The following is a 17123-nucleotide window of genomic DNA, read 5'->3' as shown; positions in this document are numbered from 1 at the left end:
TGGCACGTTGCAAATCCCTTTCCACTGTTTCACAGACTTCTTAACGAAAGAATTTTTTAAAACAGATTATCCTGAGTCTTGTACTCTCCCATCTGCCTTTACGGGCTTCCATAAAAACCTGTACTATCATAAAATGAGAGGGTTTTAAAAATCAAAGCCTTCTGCCATGAGCACTTCATTATCTTTAAACAAGCTCTGCAATAAGACTAAAATTAATAATTAGAAACACAAACAGCAGTGTTGGGTATATACATGGTTGAATAAACGTCATTGAAAGACACTAAAGGATAACACCGCCTTCACTAACCTCACCACTGTCATTGTATTTCTTTCTCAGGTTCCTCTTATAAGTTCCGTGTCGTAGCCATGAACATGTACGGGGAGAGTCCTCACAGCATTCCCTCCAAGATTTACCAGGTGCCACAAGCCAGCCCGCGCATCGCAGACCGCCCCGTGGTCGGACCCCACATCTCATCCACCGACGCGATCAGTGACACACAGATCATGCTGCGCTGGACTGTGAGTACAACACTGAAGCACAACATCGATAAGACTGGTGGAAGAAGACATTTTTTATATACCTTACTTTGCTTTTTGCAGCTTCAGTTTTATTTTCATAACTTTGGGTATCATTCCTATCTGTACACTATATTGTTCTTACCATGTTCATTTGGAAATACATCTGAGAAAGATGTCAGATAGGGCAAAAACACAAGTAGTCAGATTTGATACAACCTTTTTTTTACCATACATGCGAGAGTATCGGATGTGCTTTCATTTCAGTTTTACCACCCTTTAAGAGTTTAGATGTATTGCCTCGTTGAACTTTGTTGCAAACCTTACAATGAATAGGTAAAAAATACATCTAATACAATGTGTATAATATAAGTAAATATCAAGGCCTGCCTACCAGCCTTTTTATGTCTTTTTTTTTTAAGGTCAAAACTCGAGACGTGAATGCTTTTTCCTCCTTTATTTTTAAATCTGACTCGAGTCCAACTCTTACATGTCAGCTCTACAGCTCTGGCATAGAAATGATGAAGACTAGAGGAACGTAGCATACAATGGAAACACTTAAGAGAACGTGATTTTTAAGAGCAGTTTCTTGCTGGCTCACCTGTGTTTGCTGGTGGTTCTTTGGAGACTCAGTCAGACTTTAATCGAGCGGCTGTGCTGATTCGAGCTCTGCTCTAACAAAGATAAAGAGGCCCCGTCATTCTACATTTTGATTGCACTCTCTTCAAAGCTGTTTCTCCTCAGAACCATAGTTTGGGCAGCAGATGGCTGCAGATAGTTCTCCACATTTACTTAACCTCAGAAAGTCTAATTATTTCCTGAACTTTAAGACAATTACAATCTTGCTTGCAGTCCTGTACATCTGCAAGATAACAAGCTTGCCATTAGTCGCCGGAACAAAATCCCTCTTTTTTTATAATTGCGTACCAGATTGCTTTAGTCTGACATAATCTTTTTTCCATCCCATGCAGTATAGTCCCACGAGTAACAACAACACTCCAATACAAGGCTTCTACATTTACTACCGCCCGACGGACAGCGACAATGACAGCGACTATAAAAGAGACGTGGTGGAGGGTGAGTTGGAATTTAATCTTTGTTTGTCTGCGTGTGTATATTGTTTGTCGACGTTCCGGATGTTGTGCTCACGCTCTGCCGACTCGGAAAATAGAGGAGGGAAATGGATACTCGGTGTGAAGAGCGGGGTGTTGTGAAGAGGGGCATTACTGCTGTTTGATTTATAGAGAGTGCTGTCCCAGGGCAGCGGGCCTCTCTGAAATCTGTTTTTAATAAATGATTGCCTTAGCTGAAATATGAGCCTGGCGAGAGGAAAGGGGCTCAGGTTGCTGGGTGGAATGCTAACAGTGGAGCCTGGTACAGGAGGGGAGGAGGGACATCATTCACTCTGCCCAGCTCCTGTTATGCTAATTTTCAGGTGCATATTTACATTTTGTGCCTTTACTGTGAGTTGTTTCCATGCTTTAATGTTCAAAAAGCTCTTTATTTTCCTCATCCTGCCTGTTCTGCAGCACCTCTTTTCATCATCTGCCTGAAACCAGAGCCTGGTCTGCTCTGATTGGTCAGCCGGTTCTGTTGTGGGCAACCACTTAGAGACGTTACGCCTCTTATCCTATCACATAAAATGTGTTGGGGCACTAGCCAAAAGAAGTGCGAGTGTTATATAGTGATGTCACTATGTTAACAAAGTAAACAAAGTCCAATTGAAGCGTTTTAGGCAGTGGGGGAGTGTGAGAGAGACAGTGATTTGAGCCTTTGCAGACCATTTACATGCACAAAAACCTATTTGACACACTACAGGAAAGGGGAAACCCAAAAAATCCTAATAGGACTGCTTTAAAATGTTTAATTATGATACCTGAGTTTAATTTTCTTCACATGGTGCTATGGTCCATCTTGGTGCTATGGTCACTTTTTCTTTTTATAATGCATATTTTCAATCATTTGGTGAGCACACAACTGTTGTTTATTTGTTAAATTAGGGCTGTAACCAATGACTAACCTGCTGACTTTCTTTCAATGAGACATTTAGTCTTTTAAATGTAAGAGAATAGCAGAAATAGCCTTGTTGCAGCTCTTTTGTCTCTACAACATCTGCTTCTGTATTGACTCTGATTTACAGCACAGAGTAGCTTTAGTTTAACAGCAGCTTTCCCCTTTTGTTCCCACTTAAGATCTACCTTGGGACAGAAGTAGCAGACATCCGGGATCTTTTACACATACTATTAAACACAATACAGCAGCATGTATCAGCCATGTCTGAAATGTAGCATTCTTCTATGTTGGCAATTGTCGCCTCATCTGCGATTTCAAAGCAATGTAGCAGTGTAGTGAGAGCATTGGTGTGTGTGTGTCTCTGTGTGTGTGTTTTTAGTGGGAATACTGGAAGTAAGCCAGGACAAACATGAGGCTGCCATATATGGAGCTCATAGTGTAAGGCAACTGTCTGAGCCCTCATGGGACTGAGAGGGGGGGGGTTGAATGACAGAGCGAGCATGAAAGAACACGACCTGTAGTGTGAGACATGAATAGAAGGAGGGAAACACTGATCGTGAGTTTACACTGTATCTGGAGCAATGCGAGTCAACACCGGCTCATAGAGGAAGTGGTTTCTCACCTTTGTCCTCCTTTTTTTTTTTTCTCCTCCCTCCCTCCTCAGGTGTAAAACACTGGCACATGATTGGACACCTCCAGGCCGAAACATCCTATGATATCAAGATGCAGTGCTTTAATGACGGAGGGGAAAGTGAATACAGCAACGTCATGATCTGTGAGACCAAAGGTAAGAAACAATGACTCAACCAAAACCTCCAATTTATAAGAAGTCCAGGCCCTGTTTTCTGAGAAGGCTGTGACTTTAATAGCCGGTACATTCAACGTAATTACACTTTTACGAGAGCAGCAACGATGGTTTGCATTCTATAGTTGCAGCACTGTGTTATTTTTCTGTCCCTCATGTCCTCTCCTCCCTCTCCGCTGCAGCGCGTCAGTCCCCGGGGTCGCCCAGCCAGCACCCTATTACACCATCCTACCCCCACCCACCGGACCCCCCCAGCCCACCCGGGGGGCTGCTGTACCTGATCGTGGGCTGTGTTCTGGGAGTGATGGTGCTCATCCTGCTGGCTTTTATCGCCATGTGTCTGTGGAGGAATCGCCAGCAGAACAACATGCACAGTGAGTCAATAGACAAGCTCAACCCAAGGCTAGAATAAAGAAGTTGCTGCTTACAGATTTTTGGATGATTTGTTACAGAAACACCTATCTCAGGATATCCTTAAAATGACTTAAAAGGCATTGAATTAATTCATCCAAAAATAAGGCCTTAACTAATATTAAATACTTTTAAATCAATCTTAAAAAGTTTGAAAAGTTGTTAGAATGGCAGGTATGATTATATGCGTCGTGTTTTTTTTTTGACATTGCATTGTAAAATCTCTGACTAATAATAGAAGACTTTTTAGATAATAATAAACAATTACCTCATTCATCTTACATTAATGTTAAGTAGATCCTAATAGCGAAAAAAATCCAATTTCATTCAGACTGTTAATAAAAACAGCAATTTGTACTGCTATATAAAATTGTTTGCAGTGCTGCACGTACAAAGAGTTCACTCCACTGAAAGTGTCTCATATTTTAAAGAAATCTGGCCCAAAGACAGCGTGTGAAGTATATTCCAAGTGTTCGTGCCAATATGAATCTCACAGCTCCGGCTAAAGTGTTTGCCATTGTTGGACGGACCCTTTACCTGACCTTATTGAAGAGATGAGTGCTAAGATTGTGGAATAACAGGTTCCATCTTTCTGTGTGTAGTAATTCACCAAATCAGAGTGAATTCAAACATGTTGTTATTTGTTCCAGCTCTGATGCCGAAACAATGAGATTTCCAACTTTTGGGGACAAATATAAACAGTTTTGTACAAACCCATTATCAACTGTATGTGTCTATAATTTACAAAATAGATCTATAGGTATCTGCTAAAGATTCAATAAAACGTGTTAAAGAATATGTTAGTGCTTCATACACTGGGGGTGCTATGACATAAAGAACGTAAGAAAAGGCTGTCAGTTAACTAAAAGTGACTTCTCTGATGGATAAGGAAAAAGCTCAGATGTTTTCTCTTGACAGGAAGGTCAAGTGTGGGAATAAAAACAAGAACATATGTATTATTATTCCTTTAACTAGATTATTGATATCAGATTTCTTTCAATACTTTCTGTAGCTCTCTATTAACCATTCCTCATCTCTCCCCTCTGTAGAATATGACCCTCCCGGCTACCTGTACCAGCCGACAGAGATGAACGGCCATGTCCTGGAGTACACCACCCTGCCTGGCTCCAGCCGCCTCAATGGGGGTGTCCACGGGGGCTACGGGCACAACGGCCCCATGTTACCCCAAGGCTGCCATCACCTCCACCACAAACACCCCAACGGCGGCCTGTTCTCCCCCGGACACGTACACGGCCTCGATGGTAGCCTGCCTCGCAGCACCCGAGACTACGAGCACTCGCACCCCCACCACCACCATAATGTAAGTGCTGTACCACAAAGTGCTCCAAACCAAGAGACTGGAACATGATTCTTAAACAAGTATGCAAGACAAAGCATGGTGTTAAATGTAGTGTGTGTGTTCTCTTGTCAGGGTGGAGGCATGTACACCGCTCTTCCCCAAACCGAGTCTTCTGACTGTATGAGCTGTCAGAACCTCTGCAACAATAACCGGTAAGAGAAGAAGACTTTTCATGCATCCCCTCAGGTTTGACGTGAACATTTGGGACACATTATTTCAGGGATTTATTTTTCAAGAACCTTGGGAATGTATTGATGTTTATTAATCTATACCAAATATGAAAACAAGAATCTTAAAAGCTTGTGGGACGAGACAAAGACACTGTAGTTGAATAAATGATCCTGTTTTCCTTACTATAAAGAATTGTAATGCATCGTGAACAGCTCTACTGTTACTGGTAGGGCTGCCCCTAATGTTTTTTTACATTCCGAGCTTCTATTGAGGTTTTTTTAATTGAATCTTTAAATATGTGCTGTCAATTATTTCTATTCTATATTTACTATTTATCTTTCTGTTCTGAAATAAATGTAATTTAGGGTGCTGTTAGACTACCCTGTGCATGCCTGGCATCTTCTGCATCAAATTGTAGGGCAAACTGTTTTGTGGCAGCAGTAAAAGTGCAAACAGATATGGATTCAAGCAGAATATTTTGTTAGATAAAATGATTTTGTGAATTTTGGAAATGATCACATCCATTTTTAAAATATTTTTTGACTTAATATTGGAATTATTGGAAATGGTTGGATCGGAACAGTCGAAACAATCGTACGCAGCCACCACTTTCAAATTCCACAGATAATATAATTAGTGTAGCCTAATCTTTATGTGCAACTGTGCAGAAAAACTGTGTAAAAATCATTAAAATGATGGCATAATTAAAATTATGTTACAAAGAAATGCAAGTCACACACACACATGCACGCACACAAACCCACACACACATTTCCCCCCCTGCTAGTGCTGTTTATGTACTTAAGGGTCCCTAGCATCACAGTTTACCCTGTGTGCACCCAGCCAGCAGACTTAATGAGGCCTGTGTTTATTTACCTCCGGCTGCTGGGATAAGGGGGGTGGGGGGTGGTCACTATCCAATCGTGTGCCGATAGAGGGAAGTAGTTCAGGGAAACATGATGAAGCTCGCTGCGTGTAACTGACGGCGTTTGCGAACATTACCGGAGAGGAAAACCACAATGTGTCACACACATTTAGAGGTGGCAAGTCTGAGACCTTTAATCTCCAGATGAACTGTTAAAAAAACGATTGTAGCAGCTGTTTGACAGAGCTCCTGTTGTGTAAGAGCCTTCATCGTTGTTAGGAGTATTAACACAAGGGTTTTTAGTGTCTGGCGGAAAACCCACAGATATCTGCAGAGGGGAAGAACCAGATTGGTGTGTGAAGCTGAATAAGCTTTACAGTTGCCGGGCACCTTTTATAAACAAACCCCCTTTTCTTTCCATCTCCCTCTGTCTCCGAGCAGATGTTACAATAAGACCAATGGCACTTTCTCCAGTGGCACTCTGCCTGTAATGCATCGCGTGGCACCATGCCAGCAGGATGGTCTGGAGATGGTGCCTCTGGGCCAGGTTTCCTCGCAGTGCCACGGCCTCGACAGCCATATGCACTCTGGTGAGCAGGGGGCGGACGCAGGGTACCAGCCAGACGAGCACAGCGAGTCCTCGCCCTCGCAGCATTCCTGCTGTCTGGTGGGGAACAATGAAAACTGCCCAGCAGACAATACTGGTGAGACACATGTTCATACCAAATGCCTACAAAATCTGCACTCTTTTTCTATTGTCTTCTTCTATAACTTCTCACTTCCTTGTTGGCAGTTAGCCTAGCTTAGCTGAGCAAAAAGATGAGAAATGTTCACAAAACCTTCTAAAGAATTGTCTTGTTGACTTTTGAAAGTCATTTTGCCTGGCAAAGACCTCAGAAAACGTCAATGTGTCATTTTTAACTCGTCCATATCATGTTCTGTCAGGAAACTGCAACTTCTAACATCTTTGTTGGCAGTGAGCTTCACTCAGTTTAGAAAACATTGTGCATAACTTTATGAAGTCTTGTGTTGTTGATTCTTGAAAGTCAATTTGTCTAGCAAAGACCTCAGAAATCTTCAACGTATCATTTTGAACTTGTCCATTTCATGGTCATTCTGATAACTGCAACTTCTGACATCTTTGTCGGCAGCTAGCCTAACTAAGCTTAGCAAAAAGACGGGCAAAGTTTTTCTGAAGTCTTTTCTTGTTGACTTTTGAAAGTCACTTTTCCTGGCAGAGACCTCAGAAAACCTCAACGTGTCATTTTGAACTTGTCCATATCATGTTCTTTCATGATATTTAAAGGCTTAGATCTTTTGACCGAGCCAGGCTAGCTTGTTTCCCTTTCCCCATTAACTTCCAGTCCGTCATGGCCCGACACTATTGTGAAATCAGACTCTTGACAGTTCTTCTTCATGCCTCACTAGTAGGTTTTTATATCATAGCCAATCCTCATGTTGTATGCTGTATGCAGACCAACTATGCAGCCTCACCACAAATTACACTGCGGGCTCTCCAGAATCTGTTCTTGTCTTTTTTGATATGAAGTCTAAACCAAACACTCTGCTCTCCCTCTCTCTGTGTTCAGCTGAAGAGGAGCTGGAGTGCATGGACATGGAGGGGCCTGTGGTCTGCTGGGAGACTCTCGGCCTGCCAGACTTGGACTGTGACGAAAAGCCTGGGTGGATCTCTAGCAGCAGCCTGGCAGGAGAGCTGATCCAGCCCGGCCCACAGGAGGTCTGAACGCGGCCCACACACTAGCACACTCTCCTGCAGCGCGGAGAGGAACCTGGCAGAGAGACAGTGGTGGAAATATCACAGAGGAAGAGGACCAGCCATGGGATAGTCAGAGACACTGCATGTTACGGTGACAAAGACACAAAAACGTTGAAAGGACGAGCAAAGTGTGGAAAGAGAGCGCCTACAAGAGACTGAGACAAAGCCAGATGGAAAGAGCAGAGGTTGCTCAAAGACTGAAACTATCCCTCTGGAGGAAAGACTCATAAAAAACTCTTCAGATGACTTATTTATTTTTTGTAGTAGTGAAATATTATTTCATATGAATGTATCTGTTTTAAAGAAAAAAGAAGTTTGTCTTTTATATTATTTATGCCTTTTTGGATGAGAAATACTTTTTATTTTTTGTTGTTTTGTCCCTCTGTGTTCCACTCGAGCGTGGAGATTAGCTATTGTCTGTGTAAAGTTTTGTAATAATATAAAGAGAAGATATGGAAGAGTCACCAACTTATTTTCAATGTCTTTCCTCCCCTCCTTCATGCGCGGCGCTCAGTGAAAGATTGTGAGTTTCCCGGCCCGGGTCCAAACCATCGATATTTCTGTCAGGCCTTTGATGTGGCTCTGCGATGGGCTGTTACACTGCAGTGACCCCTGAACAGGCTGAACACTCCCTTCACTGTTCACATTAAGGCTGCTGCTCTTTGCTTCACTGGATTCTTGATAGCTCATCACTTTAAGCAAAACGCGCTGTTGCTTTGAGGGCAATCTTGACCTACTGGCCCCAATCTGCTGCAGAAGTGGAGTAGTTGCATTAAAACAGAATTGTTAAGTGTGAGCAAATTGATGTATGGTAAAACGGATCAGCTGCTAGAGACAAAATACTTCCTAATCTTACTTGAATATTATCTGACCAGGTGAAATTCAGGTACAAATCGCTACCTAAAGGAAAAATGTCATAAATAGCCCACCCAGAGAGTTTCCCCGCTCATCAATCTGGCCTTCTTGGTTTCAGATGGTTAGTTTGCTCGGTACGACTTTCCAATAAGACTACCCTTATAAAGGGTTTACGAATAGTTTGTAATTAATTTATTAATTAGGTTGTGAACACTTTATAAATCATTAATAAGCTTTTATAGGACAAGAGATAAACAGAGCAATTGTGACTGGTGGGGAGACATCTTGGTGAACAACAGATACCGAGGATGTTGGCTGATGAAGATGAAGTGAGCTAGGTAGCCAATTAAAGGCTTAGTCATCTTGCCAAATAGTGAGCCTGTGTTGATGTATGAAAACTATGTTAGAACTGGTTTAGAAATGTTTATAAATGATTAATAAAGTGTTTACAACCTAATTAATAGCCTAATTATAAACCCTTTATGAATCCTTTAACGGTAGTCTTATTGTAAAGTGGCACTTTTGCTCATTGGTAGAAAACATGTGTTTTCCCTTAAGCCTGAAAAGGCAGATTGTGTCATTTCATTGTACCAAAAAATAAGTTGGCCCAATTAGGGGAAAATCGATGTCTGTGGATTGTCAAGAGAGAGAGAGAGAGAGAGCGAACTATGAGCTTTAATTCATAATTTGGAAACGACATGGGAGAGGGCGTTCATGTGAATTATCCAAGTCGGGTACTCATTTTTTTAGATCATTCCAACACCACATAAGAGCAGTACTAATGCTTTTTCCCCAAATGTATGTATTGGCCACTGTGATTTCAATCCACCGTTGATCCATGCTGCACCTTTCCAACAAGTTTCATGTAAATCGTGGAAATAGTTTTTTCCATTATCCTGCGGTCTAACGAAATGTGAAAAAAAACGGACCTCCTTGGCTGAGTAGTAATACCTAATACCTACCTAGTAGTAATCACAAATTGGGAATGTTTTTAAAAATGGCTGAGTTTGCTGCTTGCTCCTCGACATGCAAAATTGTCAGGTGTAGCTTTAATATCATGCTGTGAAGAACATGACAGTGTTATATCAGAAACCGAATGAGGTTTGTTTGAGATGAGTAACTCTCTACTGAAAAGTTGCTGTGTAATGTTCCTGATGTGTAAAAATACCACAGATAACTCATTCATGAAAACAGTTGTACTATACTTGTCTCAGGTTTCAGCCCGCATCAGCCAAACCCATTTTGTGAAGGCTTAATCCCTCCATTGGTTTTAGTATAATCTCCATGGTGTGCCGGCTGATTGGAGTTGATAGCATTGCAGCGAGCGGATGACAGGGCCCTGCTTCACTGAGGACGACTGCGGTGCAACTTTCCATTCCTGGTGCCTGTCTTCCTGTGTCTGTGCCAGAGTCGGCTGCCAGTCCTCAGGCCCCGGCTCGCCTGGCATCTCTGCTCCTTCTGATGGTATATGGGATATTCCTGGCACCCGGATTTGCTCGCCTACTGCTGAGGCGTGGTGTAGCCTCTTCCAGCTGTTATTTTTAGTCTCGGCAGAGGCATTTGTTCAGTTGACTTGACTTAAACTCTTTCCCAGAATTAGCCTGCATGAGATTCTCCGCCTGGAAAGTGTTTCAGATGCATTCTGAAATAGTTTTTGGGGAGATTTGAATACTAAAGTACAGTAAAAAAACAAAAAAAACATTGACTTTAATTAAGTGTATGTCAACAAATCCCTGTATTAGGTTAGTTGAAAGCAATAGCATTAAGTTGAACCTATTATATATTTTTTAAACTTAATATTTTAGCTTTCAACTAACCTAATATATAAAATACGTCAACGTCTGGTCTTTTCAGTGTAGTAGACTCTCAGCCCAGAATGATGGGAGGAACCAGCCATTCTCTGCACTCTTATTAAGTTTCTCTTTATCTATTATTTCATTTCCAGGCAGTAGCTCTTTTGAGCGTCCATCTTCTCGCTGCGGTTAGGAAGAAAAAAGGAACAAAACAATGGGTAGGAAATGAGGCTGGAAAGGAAGGAGAAATGGTCTGGGGCGGGAGTGGGGATGCTGACAGATGCAGGCTGTGCTGATGATGAGAAGATAAGGGCCGGGTTGTCTCTAAATGAGCTGCTCCTCCATCTCCCACGTCTATCAGTCGGCACTCTTCCTCAACCCTGCCCTGCACCCTCTGCCCACGCAGCTACACCCCTTCATTAAGGAGCCCATGGGAACAAGAAAGCTCATTGTGCGCCCTGGAATTTCTGCCCCTTGCTGCAGAGCCGACCTGTTAACGCTGGTCCCTCTCCCCTCCGCCCACCATTCTTCCTCTCGTTCCCCACTCCAGTACGCCCTGAATGAATGCTATTCTTATGAATTGGGCAGTGTGTTGTTAAGTCTCTTGATTCAGCCCCAGGCGGTTTCATCCTTGAGATGTCACAAACCACAAGTGAAGCATGTTGTGGTTGGATGAACTCCAACGGCATTCCAGCGGGTCCCTGCAGATGATGAGCTCATATAAATACATTCCCTCGAGGATGTCCGCTGTTTATTTGTTTTCAGGCTCAAGTCTCCATGCGTGAGGATGCCACACTCCTGCTGATGTAACCACAGCATTCGTAGACAGCACCTGCTGCATATAATGGCTCATCTTTATACCAGCTGCATCCAATAACCGGTCTACATTGCCCTCTCTCTCTCTCTCTCTCTCTCTCTCTCTCTCTCTCTCTCTCTCTCTCTCCCCCCATTAAAGAAATGCCTCCATTAAAGTCCTTTTTTCACTTCTGTGACATAGTGACATCATTACGTAACACTTGCGCTTCAATTGGCTAGTGCTCCAATACATTGTATGTGATAGGCTAAGGGGTCAGAACAGCTTTAAGCATACGACCGAATCACAACAGATACGATCAGCTGACCAATCAGAGCAGACTGGGCTCTGGTTTCAGACAGAGGGTGTGTGTGTGTGTGTGTGTGTGTGTGTGTGTGTGTGTGTGTGTGTGTGTGTGTGTGTGTGTGTGTGTGTGTGTGTGTGTGTGTGTGTGTGTGTGTGTGTGTGTGTGTGTGTGTGTGTGTGTGTGTGTGTGTGTGTGTGTGCGCGCGCGCGCGCGTGTGCGTGTGCGTGTGTTTGTCTGCGTCTTTGTGTATGTCTGTGTGTCTATATCATTTCCATTGTGTTTTGGATGCATCCCTTTGCATACAGGCAGGTGTGCATGGGGCTGCTTTTTTGTTTTAATTTAAATTTTCCCTTTTCTTTCTTTATCACATGTTATTGTGCTGTGTTAGTTTTGTTTTGGTTAGATTGGTTTGGGTGGGTTGGGTGGGGGGTCATTATTTTTCTTTGCGTCACAAAGTTGTGGTATTTTATTGAAATTTGGTTGCATATTTTTGTGACCAATGGCCGACCTTACATTTTTCATGCCCATTGTATTTTGATGTGCAATTGCTTAATAAAAATTTGGTCACAAAAAAAAGACAGAGGGTGAATAGAGGTGCTGCAGCACAGGCAAAAATAAGAAAAATAAAGACACTTTTGAACATTGAAGCATGTAAAAATGTCACAGTAGAAGCACAAAACACAAATTTGAACCTACATACGAGCATAATATGTCCACCGTAAATGTTGAGATGTGCGAGTAGCTCTGGATGTCCCGCAGTCCCTCATACAGTTGAAAGCGACAACACTCAGTAGTAAAACAACGAGAAAAAATTTAAATAAAATAAGCAATAAGCAGCTGGATTATCGTTAAAATTAAGCAGAAACAGGAATTAACAATATATTTGAAGAAAAATAAACATAAAATAGTCTTGTTTAAGGAACCTGCTTTCCAGATGGCTTTAATAATCAACACAACACCGGACTGGTTAGGTATTTGAAATAGAAACCACAACCTCAGGTTTACATGGTGTCACGCTTCGTAAGTTTATATGGCTACCAGGACTGCAGGAGACAATAGCGCAGTCTTCTCTGATCAAAGTGTTTCAGTGTTTATTACAGTCCAGCCTGGTGCTAAAATGTCTGTTTACCCAAATGATACAAAACATATTTTCTCACTTAACTCTTGTGGTATTTAGCTCAATAGTTTTGGGTTTAATTACCAAGATTTTGAGTTTCTGCCTCCCAATACAATCGAGGTGTGTGGAATTGTATTTGTGATGCATACAAAATAGAAAACAATGACCTTGTACAACAAAGTGACTATACAGCGACAGTTGACAGTCTGGATAAATTCTTTGGTAGAAAGTACTTCTAATAAAAGTGTACACAGCCAAGGAATTGTTTTTTACGACACATGAAGAGCCAATTTTATTGAATTTATATGATTTCCAAAGGATGTAATGTTGGACGCCCAATACAGTTGGGAAAAGTTCACAGATATATTCAAATTAAAAACAGAATGCAGCAGAGAATAACATATGTTAGTCTTTAGTCCCTCCTTGTATGTCAAACTACATAAACGGTGGATCTTTTACTTCCCATAATGCAACTCTAAAGCTTTGTTTGTTGTGCTTGCAAACTCCATGCCAACACAGCCTTTTTGTCTTGGAACTGAAAGTGTTTCTTTCAGCGTCTTATACAACTACACATTTTCCCTACATTCATTTTTTTTTTTTTTGTTTCCCCTTAAATGTCAATTCTCATTGGTGAAATTCCATTCCCAATTATTGTATTGTGGTGGTGGCAAAACATTGACAGAAATATTATATCTCAAAACAAAATGAAGTGAAGCCTGGATTTAACTCTTTAAAGGAGTATATACACACAGTGAAGTAGACATTAATGCAGCCAACAGTAGAGACTTCCATCAGTCGTCGTGCACATCCAGTCTGGTGAAGTAGAACGTTATCCTGGTCCCTTCGTCTGTATCATACAAAGCCTGGCAGGTGTACATCCCCTCTGCATCCCTCTGAAGCTCTTCTATGACCAAAGCCGAAGTGTTGACGGGCACCAACAAGTGGCCCAGACTGCTGGTCTGAGCCTGGAGCTTTGGGCCTTGTCCGTAGTTGTAAGCCACTGCTACGTTATTATCAGTACCTGGCTTGGTGAAGCCCCAGATGAAGATGGTGGGCATGGTGGAACCACAGTCCAGAGTGACTGAGTATCCAACTGTTGCTGTAGCATTGATGCGAATATATTCCACCTCCTCGGGGTCAAGTATCTCCAGGGCTGTAAGACGAGATTCCCCAAGTCAGTTACTATTACAGTAGGGAATTGTGTTTTCTAAACAATGTAAAAAACAGTCCCACTAAGCACAGTATTGACAGACCTTTATTTTTATTATCAAGCGTACTCGGAAAACTTTTACAAGACCTCACAGTTTGCTGGGAATGGACTGCGTCAGCTCTTGAGGATGAGCAACTCATAATTAAACACACATGTATGTTTATCTGCCTCTGGCCTACTTGATGGTTCACATTTTATGACCCTATCTCTGGCTCTGCTTAGCAATTTGACATAATAATGGCAGCAGTTTGTGATAAAGAGAAGAAACCTTACTCGCCCCAACTTGCCTCCAACGCTTTCTTCTCTAAGCAAAAGCACAATGATCTTTTACCTTGTAGTGGAAGAGCCAAGGAGAGGAGCAGGCAGCAATAAATAATCATCCTCAGACTCTCTGTGGTGCCACAAAGCTTCAACTAGAATTCAGGAAGGTTATTTAAAGCCTATCGCAGAGGTAAAAGCCTCCTCTCAAGTCAAGACTCCTCGACACGCTGAGAGTGACTGAGCGAGGCTGAAGGACTGACAGGGAGAATTCTTCAAACAACACTGAATTCACTTTAAATTATTCATAAAAGCATCCACCTCCTCAGTGTCGCTCTGTTTTGCCTGTCTCTCCAGCTCATCGACTCATGACTGGGCTAATGGTTAGACCTGCGAGGGAAAGGTGTAAGGTGTCAGGGTGATGCCATTGCTTCATATATTATTGAATAAACCGGTGGAGATAGCCTTTTTAGTAATTCCATCACCTCCCACTTGAAATGAAAACCCGGCAATGGTGGAATATCGGCGCGGAGGCTTCCTCACACAAATGCGATCTTTATTTACACTATCAAGCATACAACCAGAACATAAAAACACTGGTTCTCAACATAACAGTTCTCATGACCCAGTGAGTTGTGTAGACATGTGAATCATTGAGAAGGTACACGTAGGCGCTCAAAATGTATGGGTTTTGGCATAATCTTGTACCAAAAAAGGTTCTGTTAAGTCGAGACAAACATTGGGCATCATTAGTGGAGCCACGAATCAGCCACCAGTAAAAAGTGGAGCCTCTGGCTGACGTTTGGACCTGCTAGCTGCAACATTAGAAGCTGCGACTGAGCAGTGCTGCCCTGCAAACAGCCCATAAACCTGCTCTGACTGGAGGCAGCCCCAGACTGAAGAGAAGGCTTTAATTAGTGAGGACTTAGCATTTAGCTCTTTGGGGGGGGGGGACTATATTTAGAAGGTTGCTGGAAGACAGACAGATGTAATAAAAATGCGATATAAAACAACATGGTCTCTGAGGGAAGAGTAAACTGGAAAATAAAGTCAAAAGATGTGTTGAAAACACTGGAAAGCTAGTAAAGACATTGCACAGCAATGTTTCTGATTAAGTAGCCTATAGCCAATCAAATTTAATGACATGAAGATTCTGTACTGTATGAAAGACTAACATGTCGCAGGTGAGCAGCAACAACAGAGGAAGACAGTAAAAAGTGAGGAGATAATGTTAATTCCAAATTCAGAACATATCTGAATAAATTAAGGGTTGCCTCCAAACAGCTCTAACAATGGCGGCTAAACAGATGGCTAGCAGCTAACGGTGCTGGTAGCTAGCAGTGCTGACAGTGAGAACAGTGGAAACAAAGGCAACAGTGCTTACAGAGCTAACCATTTTTTCTGTATGTTGATGTTCTGCTTCACAAGCAACTGTGTCAATTTGACACTGTTATTAGGGAGTATAGACTTTTAGGAGAGCACAAAGCAAAGAAGCAACTATCAGCTAGCTGCGAAAAGGACTTACATGCACTTACATAAAAGCATGTTTAATTGTGTTGTGCTATAGTGCTATATTGATGCTCTGAGTGGTAGTTCTTTTTTTTCCCGGAGAAAATACAGAAAAGAAAGTCAAAACATTTTTGAGGAGTTTTCAAACTTTGTATTTTCTTTTGGAAACAACAATCACCTTGTTGGAAGGCAGATTTTAGCACCCCACTGGCCAGTACCCCAGTGTATACAATAGCATAACAGGTTATTAACTGTGAAGGGCAGCATTGGCATCTCAGCATAGTCCCTGCCTACAGCCTGCCAAAAATCCATCAGAAACGCTTTATTGTTTCTTAACTGAATTAGACCTTACACAAGCAATACAATTGTCCTCAAAAGAGTGTATTCATTTTGTGCACATTGAAACTTTAATAACATGCCACTGCAGCCAAGACGCTGACACAACCGTGGCAGCACCGTCTTGCAGCCGCTGCTCCAGGCTATAAAGTCCAAGCAATGACAAAGGAGAGCAAGAGCTGGATCTGTCATTAATGGGACCAGCAAGTCCTGTTCTGTTGGAGTAAGAGCTGACCAAATTCTTTACCGGTGAAGCACATCCTTTTCTAAGTGCTGCTGTTCTGCACACAACAGCCTGCCACATGTGCTGCCTGCCTGATTTGCTGCCTGGCTGCTTGCAACTTTATTTTTTTAAAAAAGAAAAAGGATAGGAAGAAGACCAGGCAACTGGAAAATGTAAGTGGTTGAAAACAAAATGTTTTGGATGCTGGTGGGTGTGGGGGTGGTTGCGGGTTGGGGACAAAGGAGCGTAACATCTTATCTGTTCCCTTTCAGCCCTGTAAAAGCTCTCAGGTGCAGCACCCCATTGAGTGGATCCAGTGGAATTTTTTTCATCTTGGCAGCAGATGAGAGAACAGAATCAGACCCAGATAACTGGGACTGTACAGGGATCTGGGTAACACATTAGTACCAACAGAACATGTGCCACTCGCCCCAACTGTGAGCACTTGGCAGTGCTGCACTTTATTTGAGACCAAGCTAGCTAAACAGGTGGGTTCCTTGAGCGTGCCCTGTGATTAAATCAGCCATTAGAACTGGCATTGTTGAAAGCAAAGCTAACCTTTCCTTACAGAGGACCACCTGTACTGGAATGTGTTACTAAAGCTTAACAGCAGATGATTCAATCTCTGGTTGAGGGGAATAGTCATGGCTTACAGTAAGGATGTGTGTTTCCACTTATCATTTAATGAGAGTGAGATGCACAGTGCTGTACAGCCACTGTATTTATTTTTGCAACTCAGGTTTTATCAGAGTTGTACATGGTCCAACATTGTTGACTTCCTCTTACTTCTAAGTGTCGCCGTCC

The 17123-nt window shown here is 42.3% G+C and overlaps 1 protein-coding gene across 1 annotated transcript in view; it reads left to right on the top strand.

Annotated features, from left to right (window-relative positions):
- Positions 1-8382, top strand: part of cdon (cell adhesion associated, oncogene regulated) — a 33010-nt gene extending 24628 nt beyond the window's left edge. The window contains exons 12-19 of the mRNA XM_063906207.1: positions 338-519; positions 1488-1593; positions 3194-3316; positions 3517-3708; positions 4795-5066; positions 5178-5257; positions 6583-6845; positions 7731-8382. Of these exons, the coding sequence (XP_063762277.1) occupies positions 338-519; positions 1488-1593; positions 3194-3316; positions 3517-3708; positions 4795-5066; positions 5178-5257; positions 6583-6845; positions 7731-7885 (1373 nt within the window). The 3' untranslated portion in view covers positions 7886-8382. The remainder of the gene's footprint in view (positions 1-337; positions 520-1487; positions 1594-3193; positions 3317-3516; positions 3709-4794; positions 5067-5177; positions 5258-6582; positions 6846-7730) is intronic.
- Positions 8383-17123: the final 8741 nt, after the last annotated feature.

Source organism: Eleginops maclovinus, chromosome 18 (assembly GCF_036324505.1).
Source record: "Eleginops maclovinus isolate JMC-PN-2008 ecotype Puerto Natales chromosome 18, JC_Emac_rtc_rv5, whole genome shotgun sequence".
Lineage (NCBI taxonomy): Eukaryota > Metazoa > Chordata > Actinopteri > Perciformes > Eleginopidae > Eleginops > Eleginops maclovinus.
Note: the sequence above shows the minus strand (reverse complement) of the source record. Positions and strands in the feature narration are given on the sequence as shown.